This window comes from Mus caroli, unplaced genomic scaffold (assembly GCF_978045245.1).
Source record: "Mus caroli unplaced genomic scaffold, Mus_caroli_1 scaffold_1, whole genome shotgun sequence".
Classification (NCBI taxonomy): domain Eukaryota; kingdom Metazoa; phylum Chordata; class Mammalia; order Rodentia; family Muridae; genus Mus; species Mus caroli.
In genome coordinates this window covers 68,229,288-68,257,083 of record NW_028227256.1, presented here as the reverse complement: position 1 = coordinate 68,257,083, position 27,796 = coordinate 68,229,288, and the positions used below count along the sequence as shown (strand labels likewise).

Sequence of the window (27,796 nt, the reverse complement as noted above, 5' to 3'; positions counted from 1 at the left end):
GATCTCTAAATTTTAAAAGAACTTTAACAGCATGCAGGAAAATGCAGTTATAAATCAGCACATTATTCCAGGGATTAAGTCACACGGTGGATCCAACCATTTAAACCGCCCAGACTGACCATCCTTCTAGAATTACTGGAAGCTTAGAATTCAGTACCTTGCTGCCTGTCAATGTTTATAATGGAACCCTGTTGTGGAAGCATTCTTTAAATGGAACGGAACAATCCTGGGGCACCCCTGTGAGATAAAAGTTGTAAAGCTGTTTGCGTGTAAAAGCACCATGTAAATGCTGTGCTGTAATGAGCCAGGGAAATGCAGGCTACAGGAGGAAGACACTGCCCTGCTCCTCTATGTACTTACTGCAGACTCCATTTCCTGCAAAAGCAGAATCGATGACAATATCTTCTTTATCATTTCCCCAAAGGAATGCTCACTGCTCTATTTAAATTAGCACTACTAGGCAAAGTGATCGCCCTCTTCCCATTGCACATACATTTTAATTTTTTCCTCTAATCTTAGCCTATAATTTGTTTTTATTGAACACCTGTTGGGATCCACTATCACTTCTTTCCATTATCTATTGTTGGAGTTTTAAAAACACCTCTGTCCGGATCTTTCCAAGCCTCATTCACTTTGAAGAGTATTGCGGATTTTGTTTCTCCCAACATTGGAGACTTCTACAAGTCTTATTTTTATTTTCCCAGAGAGTCTTAAATTTCAATTAATAACAAAACACTAAAAATACATGTGGAACATATTCACTGAAATGTCGGGTTGTGTTTTCTTCTGCTCCACGTGGCACATTATTGCTCACAGCCACGATCCGGCTTTCCCGGGAAAGATGGCAATCTTGTTGACAGAGCTTCGACTCTATATGTGGGAATGTAGAGTCAAATGTAAAAACTCTGCTCTCTCAGTAATTGAAGTAGATTTTTTTTCTTAGGGAAACATAAGAGAAGGATGTGAAGTAACATTGTGTCAGCTTCTCTGAAACACTTCTTTAAACAGACTGACAATTTAAAATACTTAATTTTGAGCTTTTGACAGAAGCAGAAAAAGCCTATTATGTATAAAACACGTTACTCATGGGACCTCAAAAAGTGATTTCTGTTCCCAGGGAGTTGAAATGCAGTGATTCTTATAAAGAACCTCGTCAAAACTTAATTAATTTGATAAAATTTTCTGGCAATTCTTTATTAAGGATGAGCCAAGCTCTGGGATGGATCCCAAGTCAAAACGACACCTCTGGAGGATCATTTCAGAAGAGGTGCAGAACAAATGCTCTGTCATCCTCACATCTCACAGGTAAACTGAGCCAGGTCCCAAGGAACCCTGGGTAACACATCGTTGTCTGGAATATTTTGTTTTTAATTTGTATTAACAGTGTGTACGTGTGCAAGTGTGTGTGTGTCTGTGTGAGTATGTGTATTGTGTAGGTCTATGAAAGTATATGTGTGTGCTTCCTGTGAGTTTGTGTGTATATGTGTGTATCTCTCTTTCTGTGAGTGTATTTGTATTTGCATGTACAGGTCAGAGGTCAGTTTGAGGAAGTCAGTTTTCTCCTTCTACCATGTGGGTCCCAGAGATCAGACTCAGGTGGCCGAATGCCTTTACCCACTGAGCCCTCTCACCAGCCTGTTTAGAGTATTGCTTGTTGGTAGTAGGTAAAGAACGGAGGTTTCAGAGAGAGGATACCAGGGGACAACAGAGCACAGGGTCTCAGCAGACATTTTTGCCATGAAGTTCTCAAGACCTGCTTATTCTTAGCTACTGTTCACCATCGTCTTTCAGAAAGTTTCAGAATCCTTAGTGTTTCCCCCACTTAATGCTCCCTCCTACTAGCGATGCTAGATGACTCTTGGCTCCATGTCTACACACTGTGATTTCTGTCTCCATGTATTTCTTCATGTGTGATTTCTTCTTGAAGTAGTCTCTACAAATCGTCAGCAGGTTCTCATTTCACCTGTCCCCTAGGACTCACTCACATGGCTCTCATCCGCAGAATGCACCCCCTAGTCTCCTAAGTATGAGAGACTCGGAAGCATTTTATTTGTGCCTCTCTTCGGATATTGGCCTCTCCTTATGATTTGGATTGAGCTTACATTTCATTATAATGACCACATAGCAGAAACTAATTAAATCTCTGTATTATCAAGAGACTTGTTTGTACCCAGCTTTGAGTCTGTTATCCTGGAGATCAACTTTCTCTTCCTACAAACATCTGCATGGAGTGAACAGTGTGAGAACCGGGACTCTCTCTGGGTACCATCGTCCATAAAGTGAGAGAGCTTGTACAAGTTATAACTGATTATAAACCCCAAAACAAAATCAACCGGGACATGAGCTAGAATAAAAGGTGTTCTGCATCATTTTTGAAACACTTCATAGGAAACGTAGGTCTTGAGTCAAAGCATGAATGAGCTTGAAATGACTATTGGATTCAACAGTGGAGGTGTGCTGGACAGGACAGGTGACCTCAAGTGTGGAAGGACAGCCATATACACCCATCTGAATATGTTTCATTAGTATTTTAAGATTATTTTTTGCTCTTTCTCAAGAGAGATTTCTTGTTTGGGTTATGAACCTAGCCTTTAACAGCTAAACCATCTCAATAGAGCCCTCAAGGGAGATTGCTACGATGCTCTAATGAACTAATTAAACATATGCTTATGAACTGCAACCCAGTTTTATGTGCCCTGGATGTTGATAGGAACGTGTTTCTTCTTTCAGCATGGAAGAATGTGAAGCTCTTTGTACCCGGCTGGCCATTATGGTGAATGGAAGGTTCCAGTGCATTGGGTCTCTGCAACACATAAAAAGCAGGTAACCAACAAATATGCTGGTCATACACTGTGTAGGGGAATTGCTCCAACAGTTCCTGAACCCCGCAGCCACTGTACAATGAAAAGAAAAAGTGAGATGAAGAGAGATACTCCACACTTTAAATTTAATTTATTTTATTAAGGGCTTATTGTGTTTTTTAGTTAAAATCCCCAAGTATTAGAAGGTTTGAAGCTCCTAATTGTCATAATAATAAATAATTTGCAACCAAAATACTCCCAGGAAGTAGCCTCAAGAATGTACCAGTAACAAATTAGACCTGACAAGTGCATGAAGGCATAGATTTTTAATCTACCACGTTCGCTTGCCATTTGCACAAGCGTTCTGTAAGCTATTTAACATTTTCACCACATTGAAAACCTTTTAATCAAGAATGCATTGGGGAAAGATGCATAAATATCATATTAGCATCACATTAGAATTAAATTATTAGTTTATACTCCCAAGTGTATGTGCGTTTATACATATCTGTGTGAATCTCCAAACTACAGGATGATACTCTATACCTACCCATACAGCAACTTAATTGTCTTATCAAAATTGTTATCTGAGATAAAGACAAAACTATGAGAGACCTATTGCCAATTGTTGATTGTCCAAGAAAGCCAGATTTGTATGTTTGCAAACATTCTGACACAGTACAGTGGTAGAAATGAATAAATCAACAACAATAACAACAACAACAACAAAAGCATGGCATTGAACTATTTCCAGTTTGTAGCACATCCTGAACTTTTATGGCCAAATGACAGCCTTTATATAAGAAAAGGGGCCATGATGGTTGGCTTGGGACCTATTTCATCATCTAGAATTCCAGGGGAGCTATTTTGGCAAAATGTAACTCATACTGTATTTTGCACTTTTAGGTTTGGACGTGGATTTACTGTCAAGGTTCACTTGAAAAATAATAAAGTGAGCATGGAAACCCTCACGAAGTTTATGCAGCTACACTTTCCAAAAACATACTTAAAAGTAAGTGGTGGCTCCACCTTTGACCTTGGCTGTCTTTTCCAGTGATAACAAAGTGGGTGTTCACTCTTTCCTAGTGGGTCACAGCTTTGTGATTCAACCTAATCCATTACTTCAGGATTTGAACTTTATACAAAGTGGTAATATCCCCAGATTATTTTACATATCTTTGTAAGTATTTTCAATTGGTTATTTCACATTTGTTATATTAGTTTCTTCCTTGCAGAGTCTTTCTGATCATCCTGGATTTGTTTTCAAATTGTATACACTTCCAGTCTAATAATAGCAACATGCATACATTAGGGAATCTAGCAATGACAGGCCTTATATGACCAACAAAGAAAATTAGTGAGCTCAGAATCCTGCAGCTGAGAGACCTTTTTTTTTTTTTTAAAATCTGTTTTGTTCCTTTCATTTGAGAAATAAACTCTCATAAGCCTGAGCAACCCTCAGATCCCAGAGTGATTCAAATATGATAGAGCTTGCTCCTGCCTGCTTATCCAGTAAAGTCAACCAGATGGACACACAAGGATACACATTTAAATAAATGTCATATAGCGCCTACTTAATGGAGTTGGCAGAAAAAAATCAGTCTAACATCATTGATCGACAGGTAATTTCTACAAATTGAGGATGGCAAATAATTGTGAAGAGCAAATCAGAGTAAAATAATAAAACGAAGTTTGAAAGTTGTTGGTTGAGTCTGGCCGTGCAGAGGAGCTATCTAAGGAGACCTTTAAAGGCTCTGAACTCTGTTTCTCTTATTTGTAAGCATGAATAAACATCAACTTTACAACGCTGGTGTGGAAAATGTCTGATATCTTCCCAAGCTATAGGGCATGAAATTAATGTAAAGTGGCGTTAGAGAGTAAAAGAACACATTTTAAAAACAATTATTATATCCGCACAAACTATTTTTGCCCTTAGTCTCCCCAAGCCTTGGATGATTTCTCTAGAAGTATTAGTTTTCTAGATTATTGTCCAAAGCCCATGTTTTATCATTAGAATTAAAAATTAAAGGACATCTTTCCTCTATAAACCATGTTGGTCTCACTCATTCAGTCAGCTGCTGGGTTGAAATGTTTATTTACTGAGTGGAGCTTATGTTTTTTTCCCCCAAACACCCATGCCCCCACCCCTGTGTGTGTCTCCTGGGCACATACCTAAAACTACCCAAAGGAAATGAGCTGATGATAAAGGCAATTTCTCCCAAAGAGCGTATTCCTTACACCTCTGCAGTAGTGTCTAGATCTACAGATCGAAATATCTGAAATGATCACTTGAGAATTAAATATGAAAGAAGACCAGATTACAAAGACAGACACAAAGGAAGGTACAAGTTTATGGAAGAGGCCAGGCTCCAGACAAGAAGGGGAGAAAGAGGAAGTCTCGAATAAAAGGCTCAAAAGCATCTCCAGACACAACAGGAGTAGATTCTGAAGAAAGACATCTGATCGAACTAGTACTCAGAACAGATTCCCTAGCTGCTTTTGCCAGAATAAACCAGCATATCTAGTTTCTAGGCTTCTAAGGAGGCTGCTGCACTCATTCATATGTGGAGAGAGAAACAGCAAGTCAGGAGTGTGAGTCGTGCAAATAGAGGGAGAATGTCAAGTTGGAGAGATGCCTTACAGAAAAACAAACAAGCCAATCCTAAAAGCCAGATGAGAAATGACAGCCACTCTGTACAGCAGGAGTTGGACATATTCCAAGGCAGTAGCAATAGATTATGGAGTATATGATCCCGGTGTTAAAACTTTGAAAATGGAAAAGCCTTTTAAGGTGAATCAAGAGAAATAGGCAACATCAAAAAGGCTTCTTCTAGACACTGAAATCTAGCATGTTTAGCTCGCATCAACTGAACAGCCAAGTTCTGGGATTTTAGACCTATCTAATGTAACAGCAAATCTACTAAAACTCTTCAACAAGCTGAGCATAGACTTATGTGTGGGATGCATCCTATAGGGTTATTTTTCCTCTCTAGATGAGAATGTAACTCATGAGCCCAGAATGCTTTGAAAATCTTCATTAACTTTTTAATTTGTTTTCTCTCTGATGTTCATAAAATTTTTCATCTCATCTCTACAAGCTGTTAGTTTCAGAAATATGACCTCTATTTACCTCATGGCTTCCTCCCCAACCCTACCCCCACCCCACCCCCAGTGCAACAACTTCCAACATTTTCCCCAGCTCTCCTTGAAAGTGAAATCTGATCAGGTCCTATGTTACCTTGCCTTTGTAAAAAACAAGTTGTCCCCTTTGGTTCCCTCAGGATCAGCACCTGAGCATGCTGGAGTACCACGTGCCAGTCACAGCAGGAGGGGTAGCAAACATCTTTGACCTTCTGGAAACCAACAAGACTGCTTTAAATATCACAAATTTCCTCGTGAGCCAGACCACTTTGGAGGAGGTAAGATGGGTGCCATGATCCAAGGCGAGGTACCATAGATTAGTTATTATGCATTCTGCTTATTTCTTTTTAATGGCATTTAATTTACTTTTAATTAACTCAGTACCTGATCTTGCACCTGAAGACCTTAGTGAAGAGTCTAATTTATTTCTAACTGCATTTGAGACATTAAAAATAAAAAAGGAAGATATGGAAGACTAACTATTTTTAGTGGAGACATGAAGGGATTTCTTTCCATTGTATATGTCATCTTCTTCCATAAATGTTTACATGTACATAGGAAGCAGGAAGCCACTCTTGTCACCTACAAAATAATTAGCTATTAATGCCTCCTCTAATTTCTTCTTGGTTTCCATTGATCAGTTTTGAACTAGGGTGTATGGGTGAGTGACAGAAAATGAACAGAACTTAGGTTTATTAAATTCACACACAACACAGCAATGGAAGAATTCCTTTCTCTTAATTATTTCTCCACTCAATGCTAGCTTGTTCCTTGGTCATCCATCATCTTTGTACTAAGTTTTATGTAGCTCAACCAACAAGACCCTCAAAAATAAGCGCTATGCTTGACTTTGAAGTGAGTCTGGAAGTAAGTCAATGGATTGTACTATACTTTATGGATTAATATTTTATAGGGAATTAAGACAAGTATAGCCTTGCCAACACTGACAGGTTAGTCTTAGACTTATGTGACCAACATTGAGAATCATGCACTGGAAAATTAGACTCTAGGTGATATCGGGATAAATCTAGAACGAATACATTTAACGATTTTAATCATGTAAGTAGAGCTGCATTGACTATTTTATTGGCACATTTATATGTAAAATTGGCAAATTTAACATGGTGGGAGTTTTCTACACAAATTTTATTTTAGCACACAACTTCCTGAAACTAGTGAATTCTCTCCTGACATTTCTATTTAAACATTTGATAGAGTACCAGATTCATTGATACATGATAAAGATATCAATTCAAATCATATGGATTACATATATGTGGCAATAGCTTTACATTTAGACTATGACAAAAATATAGTCATATTCACAGAAATGGGCATGATTTTTAAAGTCCAGTTGAGGTTGACTGTATAGAGGACTTCTAGAGAGGATATGCCTAAGCATGTGATCATATCTTGATGAAATCTTGCTTTCGTAATTTGTTAGAGTGTAAATGTGTGAAGGAAGAAAAGGAGATAGGGAAAGAAGGAGAGCAAGAGGTGGCAAAGGGAGAAGGAGGAAGAGGCAGGGATAATGATAATAAAACTTTATTTCTTCTTTTGTAAACCGGCCCTAATGTATTTCATTTCCTTGAAAAAAACTCAGGTTTTCATCAACTTTGCCAAAGACCAAAAATCCTACGAAAATGTTGATACCAGTAGCCAAGGTTCCACCATAAGTGTCGACTCACAGGAAGATCAACTAGATTCTTAGCACCTGCAGCAGATTCAACTTCAGCATCAACTGATGGATGCTTTCCGAAGAAGACATTGCTTTTAAACATCTCTTCCTTATAAAGTGTTATACTGCATGGCAAGAGTACAGCGTAAGCCTGACAAATGATAATGGACATTGGTGAATGTTACTGCTCCCAAAATGATTCCCTGTATTCAACACAGTGAGCATGCAATGTATATGCTGGTGATCCTTAGGGAAAAGGTGAACCACACACCTCATGATGAATGTCTTAACTTATTACTTTCAATAAAAGGACAGCTTAAAAGGCATGGATGTTAGTAGTTGAAAAGTAGGGCCAGAGAAGAAAAGTAAGGTGAACTTGGGAAGACAGAGTTAGGTGATCCAACGGTGTAACTTATTTCTAGAAAATAACATGAATTTAGTGTGTTGTATGAAGTGCTAAGGCTCAATTAACAGAAAACATGGAGCACACTGCATACTGTCTATAAAAGGTGTGTGTGTTGGTTTCAGGGCCTGTGAATACTTGGGGATATAGTGAGCTCCCCATGGTGCCTTATGATAACAATATAGTGAGACAACAGTTTACCCTGGTGGTAAACAAACTTGGACCAGAAACTTCTTGCTCATTGATAGGAAATAGGTGTGTCAGCTGAGCAGATCCTGAAAGAAATGGGGAAAGAACTCATGTGCTGCTGGCAGGCAATATTTTAAAGCTTTTCCAGAAACCTTCATAATCCTAGTTTCACCACAAGAAACTTTTTGCTGAAAGAAAAATTAATATGAAAATATTTTTATCTTATTTCCTGGTAGACCATACCTATGGTTATACGATAGGCTACTTGATAATGTCAAGTTACATGCCCTTTGAAGAAGTGCTTTATGTACCTTTGCAGAGAGAGAGAGAGAGAGAGAGAGAGAGAGAGAGAGAGAGAGAGAGAGAGAGAGAGAGAGAGAGAGAGAGAGAATGTATGTGTACAAGTTTGCCAGCTTTGACACAGCTGTTTCTGTTTCAATGACCAATAAACTCAAAGTTTAGAAAAAGCCATTAATGATGTCATTTTGTTTGCTAGGGAAGAGCCATGGATCTAAGACATGATCTCACCCATGAGGTTCCATATGATCTGGTCCCTGCTTCCTATGCCTTACACATCAGATCTATTCTCCGCCCCCCACCCCCCACCCCTCACCCCACACAAGTTTCTTTAGGACCTAGTCCTTGGGGCTTTTGCAGTTCCCATGCTCTTCTGCTCATTCATCTATGAACACTCTTTCCCCACTCACTGTGCCCATCTCTCAGTGGGTAAGAGCACCCGACTGCTCTTCCGAAGGTCCAGAGTTCAAATCCCAGCAACCACATGGTGGCTCACAACCATCCGTAACGAGATCTGGCGCCCTCTTCTGGAGTGTCTGAAGACAGCTACAGTGTACTTACATATAATAAATAAATAAATTTAAAAAAAAAAAAAAGAAAGAAATGTTACACTTTCCCAGCAAAGCTTTGCCATGGACCAACCCTGGCCAGGAGAGGGATTCCAGAGAGAAGGGATGCAACAAAAATAAAGGACTCAAAGTCAAATTGTGGGTTACAAGCTGATGGCCTACATTCTGCTTTCTCTTGCTATTCTGAAAACTCTTTGGATAGTTCGTCTCTTGGACACCAAAAGCCCAATCTTTTATTTACATATCAATTCAGTCATTATCCCAGGTCCCTTTTAATTATCCCATGAATAAGCATCCCTTGAACCCAGCCCCTTGATTTAGTGTGAGGCATCAAGCACATTTCTCTTAACTTTGCAAAAGAATTCAAAGATATGCCTGCCTTTGTTAAGCACAAACAATAAGCTAGCTGTGTGGGACCCCACCCCGAAATTACCATTCCTATCACCCCTGGACAGGGGCCTAAACTTTCTCTATCCCAGGCTGACCTTGAACTCAGGAACCTGCTTGCCTTTATAAGCAGAAACAAAAAACCTACCTGGATGGGATCTTGCCCTTAGATCACCACTCCCTAAATCTCTTTATCTCCTTCCTTAATGTCTTTCTGAAAAGCTGTCTCACAGTACAGATGCCTCTGTTCTTTTAGATCTATGAAGCTCCTTATACAATACATATTGCATCCTTATATTCTACATTGTTAAGAAATTATACATTTTTGAACTTATGTTTTCAGAGTTCTTTCCACAGTTTTAAGGGCTGTCTGATGGTCTTAACATTTACCATTTTGCTGAGCCATAGCCAGACCCTCACCTCCTGGACTTGAGCTGTTTCTAATTATCATGGAGCCATTAACCTTGGCAGGGAAAATAGTTCCCAATAATGTCAGCAGGGAGAATATTTCCTGAAGGAGGAATGTGAAGTAAAATATATATTTTAATGCAAATAAGCATTATACCCATATCAACCATCTACACTCATGGAGGCCCACACTCTGCTGGCTTTGTTCCAGGAGTGGGAACTATGTCATGCTGTCCCTGATGTGGCCAAACAGGACTCAGCAAGCTTTACTGCCTTACTTCTTCAGCTTAAATCTGAACACACCCCAGCCCCCATTCTAACACTCTATCACCTGCTCACTTGTGTGTGAAATCTTGCATCATAACTTATTATGTATCTAGGCTTTCAATATATATTTTAACAGATTGTAACACAATTTGGGGTAGGGGTGTAAAATGTTCTTAGGAGCCAGGCATGCTTGTGATCCTAGGACTCAGGGAGGTAGGGTGATTATGAGTTTGATGGCAACTGGAGCTACCTTTTAAGTTAAAGACCAGCATCAAGTACATATTGAGTCTTTGTCTCAAAAGCAAGTACCAAGGAATTAATTATCTCACTACTCAGTATCAGAACAAATGCTCAGTGTGTTTGAGTCCCTGGAAACAATCTGCATTGGAAAAAGTACTTTTGGTGAATATATCTATATCTATATCTATATCTATATCTATATCTATATCTATATCTATATCTATATCTATATCTATATCTATATCTATATCTATATCTATATCTATCTGTATCTATTTCCTTTTAGAATAGAAAATATGACTCTGAGGGCATGGGAGCCGTCAAAGGCCTCTGAGGTATAAAAATGTGGCCAGACACCATGAAAGAATAAAGAGATTTGCCTACTGGAAATTGTCCTTATTGTGGTTGATCACATGATCAATTCTGGGCAGTGGAGGAGAGGGAATCAAAGGTTTGAATGGCCTTGTAGAATCAAGAATACTATGGTTTTTTTTTTTTTTCACACCCATTCACTGGGCAGCCTCTTTATGGACTGGTGTCATTAACATTGCATCTTCATTAAAGTTAGCCACACTCACAAGTGCTTTGCATGAATGAGAGTGGAAGCTAAGGAATAGGCATGCCAACACTTTTAATGAGGTATGCAAAGATAATTGCTCTATTAGATCAGAGAATGGAAAGCCTAAACAAGTACAGACCAGGGAAGTTGAGGACATGTGCCAAGGGGAGTTTCTAACCATCCCAGGACATGGGTTAGTGGTTCCAGCCAATCTAATCTACCCCTTGGTGAGCAGAAAAGTCTCACCTAGCCTCAACTTCACTGAATACACATTTCCTAAAGGGCTGTGTACTTGTTTCTGTCTCTAGACTTGAGACTCAATGGAGACATCATCTGTTTTGACCATCCTAACCCTCTTATTACCTGCACATACAAGAAACATCTGTGGTTCTCAGTATGTATGCGTTGATGCAATGGATAAATAAGTGAAGAGGAAACAAAAGAGAAGCTAGTGTGGTTGGCATGGAAACCACACATCCTGATTCTGTTTAAATTTCTGAAATGCAGTTTCCCATGAGGTAGCTTATTCAGACAAAAGGCGAAAGAACGATGTTTGATGCCATATTACAGTGAATCTGCTGGGATGGGAGGGTTTTGATAACATCTTTGGAATCAGAATTCTAATGCTATGTTTTCATAGATTTCTGAGCACTTATCTCTTCTCTGTCTTGTTGGGGTATACGACATAAGAGCTCCATGGTTCCTTTTTCACATCAAAGTAAGAAAAGCACATGAAGAAGTATTTGAGCCTATATTCCTATGGGCCCCTCCACAATGGAGGGAGTGTTTTGAGAATTCCCAGTTCTCTAAGGAGGACTCTCTACTCTTGATAACATGTACAGAGTCTACTATCTTTACAGGAGTTAGTTGAATTGTCTCTGAGGAGTGTGGCAATTTTCACTTCATCTACAAATCTGAAATTTCGTGATAGTAAAACATTGAATGCAAAATAAGAAAAAAAAATGGAAAGATGATATATACACATATCTTTTTTGAAAATATCCTCTGCCTGGATTCTCATTCACTCCCCATAGTGCAGCGAGCTAAAAGGAAAGAAAATAGCATTTTCCTTGGCATCATTCATTAGACTTGATCTAGTGGTTCCTTGCTTAAAAATCCACACTGATCCCACAATCATCTGTAATATTGCAGACACTTTAGCTGATCTTGAACATGGCTTATAAGCTGGTCTTATAATTTGTAGCCCTCTTTCCCACGAAGACATGAACTCCTTATTAGATCATCTGGGGGGTCTATGGGCCCTCTCTCATACTGCTCCTTCTTCTTAGAAGACCTCTTCTCTTCCCCTCTTCTTTGTAACCCTCCTTAGAGTTCTTCCTTCCCACAGGAACAGGCTGAGTGGATTGCTCTGTCCTTTCTTTCGAGAACACGTTTGCACATACCCCTGCTGATGCTTTTTCAGACTGCATTATAAATCATATCCAGGGATCCATCCCATAATCAGCTTCCAAACGCTGACACCATTGCATATACTAGCAAGATTTTGCTGAAAGGACCCAGATATAGCTGTCTCTTGTGAGACTATGCCGGGGCCTAGCAAACACAGAAGTGGATGCTCACAGTCAGCTATTGGGTGGATCACAGGGCCCCCAATGGAGAAGCTAGAGAAAGTACCCAAGGAGCTAAAGGGATCTGCAACCCTATAGGTGGAACAACATTATGAACTAACCAGTACTCCGGAGCTCTTGTCTCTAGCTGCATATGTATCAAAAGATGGCCTAGTCAGCCATCACTGGAAAGAGAGGCCCATTGGACATGCAAACTTTATATGCCCCAGTACAGGGGAACGCCAGGGCCAAAAAGGGGGAGTGGGTGGGTAGGGGAGTGGGGGGTGGGTAAGGGGGACTTTTGGGATAGCATTGGAAATGTAAATGAGGAAAATACCTAATAAAAAATTAAAAAAAATAAATCATTTCTGTGTGTCTCTCATCCCACCACAAACCATTTCCCCAGAGTACTGACTGGCCAGGCTGTTAACTATCACTGTGTTTTCCCATATCCAGAATATTATTGACATGTTATCATTGCTCAGAAAATCTTTAAACAGGGTTTGAGGTATAGCTCAGTAGCAGAACCCTTGCCTAGTATTTACAAAGCCCTGGGTTTAATCCCTGGAGTTGTAAAATAAGTAAATAAACAGTCTCTAAGGGACCAAAGAGATGTCTTTTGATTTAGAAATTTATGTATATAAAATTATACATTGTAATTTTTTGGTTTCAGAGTTTTGCATTTTTAGTTTTAGGAGACTACTAATTGCTGGGGGAGCAGAGAGAGACTGTAGCTAACAATTTTTAATTAAAATGTTGATTCTGTGTAAAAGCCATTCCATTAAAGTGCCAAGAATTGAACATGCGACCACTTTACTAATAGTGTTGCTCATGATTACACTCATTAAAAACAAAGATACCATTTAAAACAAAACATTTTCAAAAGGACAGTTTAACCATTTTCCTATTTGTACAAGTGGAAAATAAGATAATCAAAAGTAAACCAGAGTTATAATTAAAACAATTGTATCATCCACTTACTAGTGATTTGTTACATGTGAAATTCTGGGTTATATGTGTCATATTTATTATTTATTTATCATTGAATACATTAATTTGAATATGTATAATTTCTGCCTAATTTAGTGGTAAGCTAGAATGGTATCTTTGTGGTTGGAGTGGAAATCTCAGAACACTGGTTGAGTTCTGACTTCCAGAGTTCTCTGTGGTATGTCTTTCAGGAATGCACAAGGCTTACGGAACGGAAGTAAAAACTACCCTAGCTCTCTTTTACCAGAGCCTGTTTCCCAAGGGCTTTGCTCTCATTCTGTAAGCACCTGCGAGGTGCTCAGCTGACACTCAGGCTTCCAACCACAGCTGATTTTATTCTAAATACAATTGATTCATCTCCTCTTTGGAGTATTCCATCCACCATTACTATGTAGGATGGCAATTCATGTTTGTATGTTGATGTGTTCTCTTATTAATTCCAGCAGTTTTCTCATAGAATATTTAGGACTTCTACATCTATTAAAACATCTCTAAGCAAAGGTCATTTTATTTATCTCTCTTTTTAAAATTTGCATATTTCATTTCCTTCTTGTCTATGTTGTCTCCAATTAGAATTTCTAGTAATACGTTGAATATATATTCAAGTCATCTTTAGTTGACTGTTAGTCACACCTTCACTGTTATGACAAATTATACAGAACATTCTTTGTATCTGTCCATATTTCATCAGCTACTACTAATGGAACAACCTACATTTTACAACAGACGGCATTCATTTAATAGTGAATCAACTTTTTTCCATGATAGTGTACATATACAAAATCACTTTTGCCTCATCTTAATGCTATGGAGTATTAGCCCTAGAAAGGGAAATGGGATCAAAGGAATTAAACAATTGAAAACAATGAACAAAATGTGTCAAATTATGATGGTCATATTTTTATCTGTTCCATGTTATGTCTTCTTCTCTCATTTTTGATGGCTAGAGTTCCCTTGTTCCTATGAGAGGCTGTCTTGAGGACACCGTTTATCACAGTGACCACTCTCCATCACAGTAAATGAGGTAGGCATGTGACCCAGCATGGTAACAGCGTTCTATTTCTTCTGACCACTTTAACTAGTTTAATGATTGACACATGCAAAGTTAGCCATTCATTCCCCAAATAATATTAAATTTCAGAAGAGGCATTTCCTCCTAGAATTTGTAACCTAGGAAAGGCGGAGTCAAAGGCTTCTAGTGGCCATCTCATCAAGAAAGAGTTTGCACAGTTAGGAGAGCCACACAGAAAAAAGCAGAACCGGCAGTCTAATAATAGACTAAGTCCTGTTGGTTTGTCTTTGTTCTTTGAGCATAGTCCATCAAGCCTTCAGGAGCACTGTAGTAGCAGAGGAGAGCAGAGAGTTGGAGATCTGTTGAGGTCAGAGACATCTAGAAACCCAGTGTAGCAGAAAGTGGTGGCTGAATATTCATGAATATGGTAGAGAATAGTCAAGTTCTGGTATGTTGTGAAGCTAGTGCCAATGGAATTTGCTGGCAAATTAATTAGTGAGGAACGTATAAGTGGAAGGAAAGAAGACTGAGTTCAAAAGATAAATGAAAATGGATAAAAGGAAAGGTCACTTGTTAGAGGTTGGTTATATGGGAGATGCCAAGATACATGGCGCTGGGTTTAAAATTCATTAAGTTTTAAACTCTGATGAGACATTCACAAGGAAATGTTGCAGATTGAAGAAATGTGTGGAAGGAAACTCACAATCTCAATGAGCACACTTAGGAATTCAAGCTTGACGACCACAGCAGAGAAACAATTGAAAGGGAGAGGCCAGAGAGAGTCTTTCTGGGGTGGAGAAAGGATGTCAAGAAATTATGTGTAAGATGTAAGCGAAGGAAGAAATTGCTTCTGAAAGGGTGGGAGTGGCTGACCTTGTCTAGACAACTGCTTGTGAGATTAAAAGAAAGGCTGAAAATTGACCATTGGGTTTGACACATTCATGAGTGACCTTGGCAAGAGATGTTTCTGTGTAATCATAAGAAGAAAGATTCAGAGATGAATGCAATAAAAATTAGGACAGCAAAGGGAAAGGAGGCATACTGGCTTCCTCGGTGGAGAACGGATAGAAACATAGACAGCAGTTGCAGGGATAATAAGGAGGATCTTGGCTGCTCTAGTGGAGGCAGAAAAAGATCGTATTTTCCAGAGGTAACACCCTCTGTGTATGATTATTATTTTGGATGGAAAAATGCCCCCTCTCCCTGGGTTCTGTTTTCTTTTCCATGAATGACAGAAGTCTAGACTGACATAATTTTTGGCTTCTTTCCGGCTGACTGGAACTCTCTATTGGATATTTGTTACACGTTTCTACTTCTTCCTTGGGCATGGGAACTCACACTTACCTCAGAGGTCACCTGATTCTGCCAGGAGGACTATGACAAGTCCTTCCTTCCTTCCTTCCTTCCTTCCTTCCTTCCTTCCTTCCTTTTTTTTTTTTTTTTTTAGATTTATTTATTATATGTTAGTACACTGTAGCTGTCTTCAGATACCCCAGAAGAGGGCATCAGATCTCATTAGGGATGGTTGTGAGCCACCATGTGGTTGCTGGGATTTGAACTCAGGACCTTCAGAAGAACAGTCTGTGTTCCTAACTGCTGAGCCATCTCTTCAGATCACTCCTTTCAACTCAGTGACCATGGTACATTCCACTGCGGGCAGCTTGGCTGGAACTCAATGCCTCTTTTCCTGTTTCATCTTGTGCAGTCCAGTTTGGTTTTAAGTGACATACCTCAGAGTGCTTAGCAGTAGCTCACCATTTACAGGAAACCCCTTTGACAAATACTTAATATACCTGGACACATTCTTTCGCATCACAGAAGTAGCAGGCTGTCCAGCCCTTCCCTCTTAGCTACCCCTGTCCTTAAAGCCCGAGGATAGAGAACAGGTAGACTTTCTCTGCATTTTACGTCCTTCTGCAAAGAAAACAAAACTGAATTTGAAGATGGAACGCTATTTCATGTTTGAGGACAACTTTGTGAATGGGGCAAAGTAAACCTGATATTTAAAGGATGTTTTCTCAAGCCTAAGTGTAGACATGTTTGAGAATTTAAAACTCATATTTTTCCTGGGCTAGATGATTAGTTTACTATGAGGTGTGTATGGAAAAAGGCAAAAAATTTTACTGTCAAAGAATTTCAAATCAATTCTTTAAAAAAATTACATGTAGCTGTGTGAGCACGCATGTGTGTGTGAGTGGGGGTAGTTGGAAGAGAGGGAGAGAGAGAGAGAGAGAGAGAGAGAGAGAGAGAGAGAGAGAGAGAGAGAGAGAGAGAGAGAGAGAGAGAACCAGAGCCTGTGGAGACCAGAGGAGAAGGAGGATTAGGTCCAGGAGCTGGAGTTACAGGTAGTTATGAGCTGCCCTATGTGGGTACTTGGAACTGAACTTGGGTCCTCTGCCAGCGCAGTACATACTTGTAACATGGAGCCTTTTCTTCAGCTCCTCAGAGAAATTCTTCAGTCAGCCCCTCAGCCTTCATAACAATCTCCCTATTATATATTCTTATTTCTGTTTGTCATAAGCAAAATATTTATTGCTTTCATGGTATCCTATATACTTTTTTTCTGGAAAATGTATACTTTCCTAACCTCTTCCTCTTTTCGTCTGTTGTTTACTGATCTTTACCCACCAGGAATAAATATCTTGGACTATATAATTAGACAATCAGGTGAGCAAAAGTATCTGCTATGTCACATTTCCTCATGAGACATGGAGAAATGACAACTCACTCAGATGCACACCAACAGACCAAAACTATGGCTCTGCCCAAGCCTAAAGAATGTATTAACACTACTTAGAGTCTGCATAACTTGAGCAATTGTTGAGGTTTTGTCTTTTACTGTCTATTGTAATGCTAGGGGGTGGGGGCAAGACCTGGAGTATGCGTGTAGCCCCAGGGACCCTGCCGTCAAGTTAACTCTGGTAAATAAAGATGCAGACAGCCAATAGCTGGACAGAAGAGACATAGGTGGGGTTGAGGTTTTGTGTGCTTGTGGAAAGACCATGAGGGGGAAGAAGGAAAAAGAAGCCGCCATGGAAGATGAACAATCAGGAGGGAGAAGGAAAGCCACAGTGGGCTAAAGGCCAGGAGAACATGGTCCAGAGGGCTGTCCAACTGGGTTAAGAGAAGCCCAGATGGAACATGGTAAATAGTAAGTGATAACTTGGGGTTATTGATATGAAAGATTCTAACAGCATGGAGAGTAGGCAGCTGCCCACTATTGTGCCGCCCAAGGCTATTTAAAAAATATAAAGGCTATGTGTGTCTTTCATTTGGGAACATAAATGGTCAAAATCTGGGAAGAAGGTCTGGGCCAGGTGTTATGATCTTGAACATTGCAGGGCTTCAGAAGGACTACACCAAGCCAAACAGTTCCACGTGAGGTTTACTGGGAGAGAGGGGGGAAACGTGGCAGCGAAAAGAGGAAGGAAAGCAAAAAGAGAGAGATCAGGGGGGCCTTTCTTTATATATGGCTGATGACGTAACACAGGTAAAGGTGGGAGGTGAGCCAAGAAGATTCTGGGAATATGGTGGCTGTTGCCTTGGCAACAGGTGTTCGGGTCCCGCCTATGTGAAGTCACAGGTTTCAGAGGTCCTGATTCCAACACCAGGATTTTTAATATTTTTACTACAGGCAACTATGTCATCAAAAGTTCACTCTAGCAGAGAGATAGCTCATGAAAGTTGGACACTAGCGTTCTTTGTGTTGTAGGCACTTACATTATTAAAGATATCCGACCCATAGCAAATGTTAGCTGCTTAAACAAGATCAAGAAGGGGATTTGTGGGTCTTGTTTCTTTAGCCTGATGACCTCAATCCTTCCTCCAGAAGAGAATGTTTAAATCAGAAGAAACAGCTACACACCCATGATAGTTAGTCTTGTTGGCCACTTGACTGAGTCTTCAATCAACTAAGACCCATGCCTCTGGACACTTATCAGAAATGGTATTACCTGGAAGAAGTAACTGGAGGGAGAAGTCTCTCCTCACCGAGTAGAGATTTCCTTTCAGTGGCAGCTCAGATATAAAGAGGTAGGAAAGAAAAACAATTGGTTTTGCATGCTGTCCTTAGAGACTTACTATTGCTGCTGTTGCTATCCTTCATTTACATTGGAATCCAATTTCTTTGACCTTCCAACATAGACCAAAGAATCCTCCAAGCCAATATGGTACCATATTAGAACTACCATGATCCAACATCATGGAATAGACAACTACTGGGTTCTCGGCCTCTCCAGCATTGATAGATAGCTATTGTTAAGCCACCCAACCCACATTGCTTAAGTCAGTATAATAAATCCTATTTGATGATGTACTCATTCTATTTCTGTTATTCCTCTAGACTCTAGAGTCTACAGCATCCTAGTTTGACAACAGCATCAAAGGAAATGGGCTCTGGTAGGTCTACTCAGATAGACCTTTCCTACACAAACCTAACTGGTATAACCTGTCATCAGACCCCAACTCCCTATATATCCTCAGACTCTTTGTTTAACAGCATCAAGGGGTTAACACCATTCTCCCAAGGATGAACTCACATTAAATGTCAGGATGCTGATGGATGAAATGTGAATGGTGGATTATTGATTTACTACAAAAACTTGAACTGAACATGCCTATCACCCAGCCAACAAATCTCCACCTGAAAGCATGCTGCATAGGAACTTGAGCTTTAATCAGAAGGTTGCTTGCTGAGCAGAGACTTGAAGCAAGTTAAGTTAATTATGTGATTATAGTATTTAATGTCATCAGGTTTCCCAAGCCTGAAGCCACCATCTCCATGGCAGGTTACAGCTTCAAAAGATGTAGCCTTGATCATCCTCTGGAAATCTCTGCTCTCCTCACTGCTGCGTGGACCCCAAGCTCTGCCATCCTTTGTACCCAGAAACTCTTTTTCACTGCCTTTTTGGAAAAAAAAAACAAAAACAAAAAATAAAAAACAAACCAGACCTTTCTTTGATGGGCCCTTACTTAAGGATGACAATATAACACTTTGAATTAAGACACAGTTTTTCAGGTATAGTGATTCCCTGTCTTCATTATTTATTGATTGTAAAGCTTAACTCAATGCAGTCTTCAAATGCAGAGAATCAAATAATTCCTCAACATGGGAATCATTTAGGGCACTTTCTTTAAAAAGTTAAAATAAAATAAAATACAGCTTCCGACTTGGTGATTAGGGATCAAGTTGTATTCTTGACAAGTGCCTGTTTCTGTCTTTAAGGTGTCTTAGGGTTTTACTACTGTGAACAGATGCCATGACCAATGCAAGTTATATAGGACAACATTTAATTGGGGCTAGCTTACAGGTTCACAGGTTCAGTCCATTGTCATCAAGGTGGGAGCTTGGCAGCATCCAGGCAGGCATGGTTCAGGCAGAGCTGAGAGTTCTACATCTTCATCTGAAGACTGCAGGTGGAAAACTCACTCCAGGCAGCCCACATCCACAGTGACACACCTACTCCAACAAGGCCACACCTTCTAATAGTGCCACTCCCTGAGCCAAGTTTATACAAACCACCACAAAGGAGATTGGAGAAGTCTTGTTTACAGTACAGTCAGATGCGCCTTGTGTTTGGCTTTTGACTGCCCACCCCACCATGGCTAAGACATGCACACTCAGTCCAAGTACACTTTTGGAAGCACTCATACCATTGATTGTTTCTCATTTGAGCAATATTAGAAATCAGGGGTGTGGAGAACTGCTTCTCATATGAGTGTACACATAAGTCACCTAGAAATCTTATTAAAATGAAGATATTGATCATAAGTCTGGGATAGAGTCCAGGATTCTGTATTTCCAACAAATGCCCAGGCATGCCAATGCTGCTGCCTCCTCAGACAGGCTGTGGACAGAACAGCTAGGGAGTGGGCTTTGAACCAGTTCCTGGCTTCAGCTTCTACTTTCTAAGTTCACCCCCAGTTTCCCATCAGCATGACTTTGGCCACCTTCCCCAATGTCACTGTAACCAGTTTATTTTTAGAATGAGCATAAGTACTAATATCTTCCTTGTGGGGTTTATTTTAAAAAGAGAACTAAATGCATGCTAAAGTCCTTCAGTGAGGTCCTCTGGGAAGTTCTGCATAGTGAGAGCTGTCTTTGACTTTGTCGTGATGTGGCTTGGTTTCAGCTTCCTAATAATAAACGCAGAAGTAACAGTGACAAGATAATGTGACCAGTAAAAAGGTGTTTGTCACACAAGCCTGACGGCCTGAGTTCTGTCACCCAGAACCTACAGGGAAAGGCAAAACAACTCTTGCTAGTGGTCCTCTGACCTCCAGACACCATGCCCTGGTGTGCAAGCACAGATACTAATTATATAATAATAAGATTAAAATTTTACAAAAGAAAACTCCTGAAACCATAGTTTTCTATGGAAGACTGTGCCTATATTTGCTTAACAAAAAGTAAATGGTGAGCTTGCATTGTACTGATTCTAGGAATCCTCTCAAAATTTCAGCACTTAGAGAATAGTCAGAGCCTAAGGTTTCCAGTTGAAAGAATTGTTTCGTCTTATACTGATCCCTAATTGTTGTTTGTTTGTCTGTTTTTTTGTTTGCTTGCTTTTGTTTTGTTTTTGCTTTGCTTTTTTTTTGTCTCTTTGGGTTATTCTTACAAGTAACAATCAAGTTTATCATCTTCAAAAGATATTTTCTATAACTTAAGATTGTTACCAGAAGTCAGAGTCAGGGTCAATGTTTCGATGCTCTTGGTCTCTTATTCACATTAGCAAGAAAACTTTATTTAATGTCAAATAATAGGACAAGTCTGCAAGAGAATGCACTGTCAGAAGCGATAGCTGGCCACAAGAGTATTCGAGGACCCTGATTAGTATGAGATTTCCTGTTATGGGTTTCAAAAGAATGCAGGATTTGTTTGCTATGGAGTGTATTCTAAATGCGTTTTGATGACAGTCTTGGGTCACATAAGTCTTTGCTTAAGGACTCCTGTCCTTTCCCATGATGTATTTGGCAGTAGCCATATGAATGCCCTATTACAGATATACATAAAGTGGAAAATAGGTCATTCACTGTAAAAGTTCATTTAGGGGGCCTGAAGAGATGTCTTAGCAATTAGAAATGCTTGCTCTCTTGCAGTAGCCCTGCGTTTGGTAAGTTTGGTTTCCAGAACCCACAGTGGGTGACTTAAAACAGTCTGAAATTCTAACTCTGGGAGATCTGACACCCTCTTCTGGCTTCTGTAGGCACCTGTAATCACATCACATCACACACACACACACACACACACACACACATATGCACACACACACCCCTCATGCACTCATGCACACTCACACACACTTTTTAAAAAAAATCACTTAGAGGACATAGTTTGCCTTATTGTACACACACCCCAATCCAGTGTAGACTAGATAAATCTTTTACCTTTGTTCCCAGATATTACTGAAGTATGATAAAATAGAAACTGACTGTGTTTGTTGCTCATTAATGGGAAAAATATTCTACTATTTGATGTGGAATATGCATGTAGCTCAATGCAGGTAGGGATCCTGGATGACTAATAGGTTGGTGGGTGCATGGGTTTCAGGTGTGGGTAAATAGTACATGCAGGAAAGAATTGTAAGCATATTAGAACATGGGTGTGTATAATCTAAACCAAGTGGAGACCCAGATTGCCCAGCTATTCCCTATGCTTCCTGCCTCAAAAGTATAAACTTTTTAAAAACAGTTTTTGTTTGTTTGTTTGTTTGTTTTTTGTTTCTGTTTTTTCGAGACAGGGTTTCTCTGTATAGCCCTGGCTGTCCTGGAACTCACTTTGTAGACCAGGCTGGCCTTGAACTCAGAAATCCACCTGCCTCTGCCTCCCAAGTGCTGGGACTAAAGGCGTGTGCCACCACTGCCCAGCTCAAAAGTATAAACTTAGACTAGGTGCTGACCTAACAAAATTACCCACTTTCTGGATCATATAAAACGGTAATCTTGTAACAGTATCCTATGTGAGCTTCCGTGATGACAGAAGTGTCCTCTGTGCACTGTTCAGCAAGACAGCCACTAACTACAGGCACAGGCAGCTTCTTACCACGTGGAATACGGACACTCAGAATGAAAACGGTATTTTCAATTTCACCTAACTTTATTGTGTGTGGTTTGTGCTTGTACTGTGAAACAGTGTTATGCTTGCGCTTATATTTTGAAACAGGGTTGCACAGTCCAGGATGTCTGTGAACTTGCTACAGCAGAGGATGTTCTTCAAGTACTGATCTTCCTGCCTCTGTGTCCTGAGAGGTGAAACTACAAGTACCACGCATTCAATTTCACACAGTTCCAGTGAAAAGACTTAGGGCTTTGTGAATGCCAGACAAGTATTCTACCGAACCAAGTTCCAATCAAGTTTAGGTATGTAGAATTTAAGTTGACATGTGACTGGCAGATGATTCATTATTCCATAGAGGGATTTACATATAGGCTTCATTCCAGATTTCCCCATAGATTTTCATGAAACTCACCAATGTTTCTGGAATTTGTAAGAGATTTGTAGATGTATGTATCCACTCAAATAATTAACAACCTAATGCTCAGTGCATCAACTAGTTAACACAACTAGCTAACACAACTAGCTAACACAACTAGCTAACACAACTAGCTAACACAACTGGCTTGGGGGTTACTCTTTATACCTATGACACCATAAAGAGAGAACAAACTGACTCAGCCTAATGTGGGTCATACTGGAGCTTAATGAACCTCTGCATAAATTATGGTTAAATAAAGAATAACAAAACAGTTCCTAGGAGTTCTATCCCACCTTCCTTTCAAAGCAATCTGAGATTGTACCTCACAATACTATATTTTATATTTATATTGTGTGGGGAAGAGCTTTATTTCACGAATACTTTCTTCTGTCTGGCATTTTCTTTTCTTTTTTTTTTTAAGAAAAAAAAAAGAATCAGCTTTAATATATCATTTGGAACAAGAGTTGTGTGTGGGGGGGACAGGTGGGAGCAGTTAATTAAGTCAAGGTCAGAAACAGCATTAAAGTCCTCAGGAAGTTCACACTGTTGGTGATTACATGTTTCAGGACAGGTGTAGGCCAGATATACATGGGGATCAGGTTCTGGCTATCCTGAGCAGCAGTCCCTGAGAAGGAGGCCCCCAAGGAATGCAATATGTACAGAATTGGAAAATCTGGCCTTCATGTATTCCAGGTCACACTTCTAGTTTCTGTTGAGGAGTGGCCACACTTGTCCTTATTCTCGCTTAAGACATTGTTAAGTCTTAGGTGGAGAAAGATGTTCCTGAGTGGTGAGTGGCTGAAGCAGCTGTCAGAACTGCAATGCAAGGACAGCTTTTGCTGCTAGACCACACTTACCAAAGCAAAGAGCTCCTGAGATTTTCTTTCCTTAGAGTGAGTTCTCTCTTTTGATAGAATTTTTGGCGGAATCTGGAAACCTGAAGGAATGTTTTTGGAGGCTACAAGTCCCACGGGCTGAGTGATTTAAAAACAGAAAATCCCCAGCTGTCCATTCTAAAGGAGAGAAGTCCAAAACCAGGCTAACTGCGAGGAAGGATTGCAGGCCTGTTTCACTGGCTTGAAGACACCTGTCTTAAACGTTTACATCTGTTCCTTTTGTATCTTTGCATCGTCTTTCTCTGTATGTGTTCGTGGGTCTGAATTTCCCATTCTTTTTTTTTTCCTTTTTTTTTTTAATTAGGTAATTTCCTCAATTACATTTCCAATGCTATCCAAAAAGTCCCCAATACACTCCCCCCCCCCAGTCCCCCACCCACCCACCCCCACCCCTTGGCCCTGGCATTCCCCTGTACTGGGGCATATAAAGTTGGTAAGTCCAATGGGCCTCTCTTTCCAGTGATGGCCTACTAGGCCATCTTTAGATACAAATGCAGCTAGAGACAAGAGCTCTGGGGTACTGGTTAGTTCATAATAATGATCCACCTATGGGGATGCAGTTCCCTTTAGCTCCTTGGGTACTTTCTCTAGCTCCTCCATTGGGGGCCCTGTGATCCATCCAATAGCTGACTGTGAGTATCCACTTCTGTGTTTGCTAGGCCCCGGCATTGTCTCACAAGAGACAGCTATATCTGGGTCCTTTCAGCAAAATCTTGCTAGTGTATGCAATGGTGTCAGCGTTTGGAAGCTGATTATGGGATGGATCCCTGGATATGGCAGTCTTTAGATGGTCCATCCTTTCTTCACAGCTCCAAACTTTATCTCTGTAACTCTTTCCATGGGTGTTTTGTTCCCAATTCCAAGAAGGGGTACAGTGTCCACACTTTGGTCTTCGTTCTTCTTGAGTTTCATGCGTTTAACAAATTGTATCTTATATCTTGGGTATCCTAAGTTTTGGGGCTAATATCCACTTATCAGTGAGTACATATTGTGTGAGTTCCTTTGTGAAGGCATTTTCTTTTTTTAAAACAGGATATTTATTTTATTACTTATTTATGCTTATGTGTCTGTATGTGTGTTCATGCACCTACATGCAGGTGCCCTTGAAAGCTGAAGAAGGTACCCAATCCCCATGGAACTGGAGTTGCAGGTGGTTAGGAGATCACAAATGTAGAAGCTGGGAACTGAACTCTGGTTCTCTGAAAGAGCAAACCCTGCTCTTATCTGCTGAGCCATACATCTCTGTAAGGTTCAAAAAATCACTGAAGAAAGATCCCAGGCTCAGATAGTATGCAAAAACAAGGAGCTTTTATTCTGCAGAAACAACCAGCACGTGAGGGCCAATCATTCTCTAAAATGGAGATCCCAGAAAAAAGAACATGGGACTTATAGGAAAGCAGGATAACTCTCTGGAAGAGTTAGCTAATCTAGAATTTCATTGGTGGGCGTTAGGGGGTCACAGGTGGTCTGCATTCGTATGTCATGAACGTTCAGCCATGTGATGAGACAGGGCCGCCCAGCACAGATGGCCTATTCTGAGATAAGATATTGCCCCATTTTTGTGGTTATCCCCAGGCTGTTCTTTGGAAGGGGGTTTTATGATCTTGTTCTGGATTTCATGATCTGATTCTAGAGTTGGTGTCTTATGACTTAGCTTCTGGGACTTATGGTCTCAATTCCTGGACCTGGAGCCTTACGACCTTTTTTGAAATCAGGCCTGGTCCTTAAAATGGAGACAAAAGGGGTCTGTGTTGTTCTTTCATCTTTAGCCCCCACTGTAGCACTTTTTTTATATCAGAATTTTAGATGCACATTGAAATTACTTGGGGAAATTACACTAACCTGAGGTTTCGTTCATATAAATAATAATAATCATTAACAACGTGGCATGAACACAGGAGCTTCTAAAGTTCCTTGGGTGCTTTTAATCCATAGCAAAGGCTGAACTCCATGGTTCTGATTTCTAAGAATAGTTGATATCTTACTGAAAATGTAAGTTCAAAAACAATATGCAGCTCCAGAGCCTTATTAAATTTGTTGGACTTTGGTCCCAAAGATTGAATTATAAATTGTGTTGCCTCCATTCAGATCCCAGGAAAACTTGTTTTATAATCACCCACCAATTGCAGTTGGAAAGAAGAGCTTTTAGAGAAATCAAATAGTGATTCTAAATGATGTGAAAATCAAGTTATTCTCTAGCCTTTATATTTGTAACCACATTTAAAAACTAATACTGGAAAACAGACCTGTGCTCAACCACCAAATATAAGAAACAAACCAGCCCACTCGCAGCCATTGATTTCAGACCCCGCCCCGAGACCATGCCACTCATAGTCCTTGTTTTCAGACCCCGCCCCCAGACTATGCCACTCACAGCCCTTGTTTTCAGACCCTGCACCCCAGATATGATATATAAAATGATCATGATAAATTCTCCTGCTTTGATTTTTTTAACCAGGTGGGTCTGCATTTTTTCCAGGTAACCAAACAGCTTCTCAAGTATTTCTTCCATCTGCTTTGCAGTTGATCTATTCTTTGTTTTCTTAAAATATAACATAGAATATGAATCGTGTTGCTCTGTTCTTAGGGAAGAGGCTTTGTCTCAGTGCTGTGGTGTGTCTATCATTTAAATCCTACCTAACAATCCAATTAAGTCATTAAGACATTATGTGATGTACCAGTGAACAGGAACTAGCACATAGAGAGAGCTTTCTTAATGAGTCAATGGATTTAAACAAAACAACAACACAGACATACATGGCTCATTCTGTCAGTGTCAGAAACAGAAAAGCTGAGGTTCCCTCAGTTCAAGCAAGCAATGGCTTGGATGAATTCTCATTTTTTAAAGTTTAAGTATCTTTTGATTAAAGCAAAGTATAATAACACTTATATTAAGCCTACATGAAAGCACTCTTAAAGGAATATAAGTCGGTGGAATATGATTTAATAGAGACAAAATCATGTAGGCAAGCCAAAAAGTATACTAGAAAAGAATGAGACAGCGGGTATTTATAAAATTTGCATTATGCTTTAGTTCATTGATGTTTAATTGTATAATATTCAATGATTTGAAATTCAATCTCCCATAAAATTTAACATGTTTCAGATAATATTAAGTTGGTTTTTGGGTCCACTCCTTTGGGCTCCCTCTTCACTGCCCTAGGGATGACCACCACAATACCTTTAGTGTGTTTCACTTAAGAGTTTTAAATTGGGGGCTGAAAGATGGCTCAGGGGTTAAGAGTGTATTCCTCTCTTCCAGAGGAACTGAGTTCAATTCCCAGCACTCATATTGGACAACTTAACTCCAGCTTCAGGGGATCCAACATCCTTTTCTGGCTTTTATACAGATATATACATAATTAATAAAAATAGCAAAAATGTTAAGAGTTTTAAATTAATGTACACATGTACAATCACAAGCATGTACAAAAAGAAACAGGCACAGAGTTGAATCTAAATCCTTGCTTTGTTGGATCCATCTTTTCTATAAAAGCAGAAATGACAGCAGGTCAAAAGCAAACCACAGCAGGATCTACAACATCAACAGACCCACAGAGAAGAAGAAGAAGAGATAAAATCCTGCTTCTAAGAGGCAGTGTTTGGGGCAGTAACAGAATCTCTGGGAATTAAAGGGGACTAAATTTAACTTAGATGAGATGAGGGGAACCAGGCTCAGTTAGTTCAGTGTCCATCATTGAGTCTTCCTTTCTTCAGATACAATGATTTCCCTTAGTGTCTGTAGAAAATCAGATCAAGTAGGGTGTAGTGGATTGAATATACTTGGCTCAGGGAGGGAGTGGGACTATAGGATATGTGGCCTCCTTGGAGTGGGTGTGGCTTTGTTGGAGTAGGTGTGGCCTTGTTGGAGTGGGTGTGGCTTTGTTGGAGTAGGCGTGGCCTTGTTGGAGGAAGTG

At 39.9% G+C, this 27,796-nt stretch overlaps 1 protein-coding gene across 1 annotated transcript in view; it reads left to right on the top strand.

Moving 5' to 3' along the window:
• Positions 1 to 8,675, top strand: part of Abca12 (ATP binding cassette subfamily A member 12) — a 171,151-nt gene extending 162,476 nt beyond the window's left edge. The window contains exons 49-53 of the mRNA XM_085838191.1: positions 1,202 to 1,305; positions 2,731 to 2,823; positions 3,708 to 3,813; positions 6,083 to 6,220; positions 7,546 to 8,675. Of these exons, the coding sequence (XP_085694317.1) occupies positions 1,202 to 1,305; positions 2,731 to 2,823; positions 3,708 to 3,813; positions 6,083 to 6,220; positions 7,546 to 7,653 (549 nt within the window). The 3' untranslated portion in view covers positions 7,654 to 8,675. The remainder of the gene's footprint in view (positions 1 to 1,201; positions 1,306 to 2,730; positions 2,824 to 3,707; positions 3,814 to 6,082; positions 6,221 to 7,545) is intronic.
• The last annotated feature ends 19,121 nt before the right edge of the window (positions 8,676 to 27,796 follow it).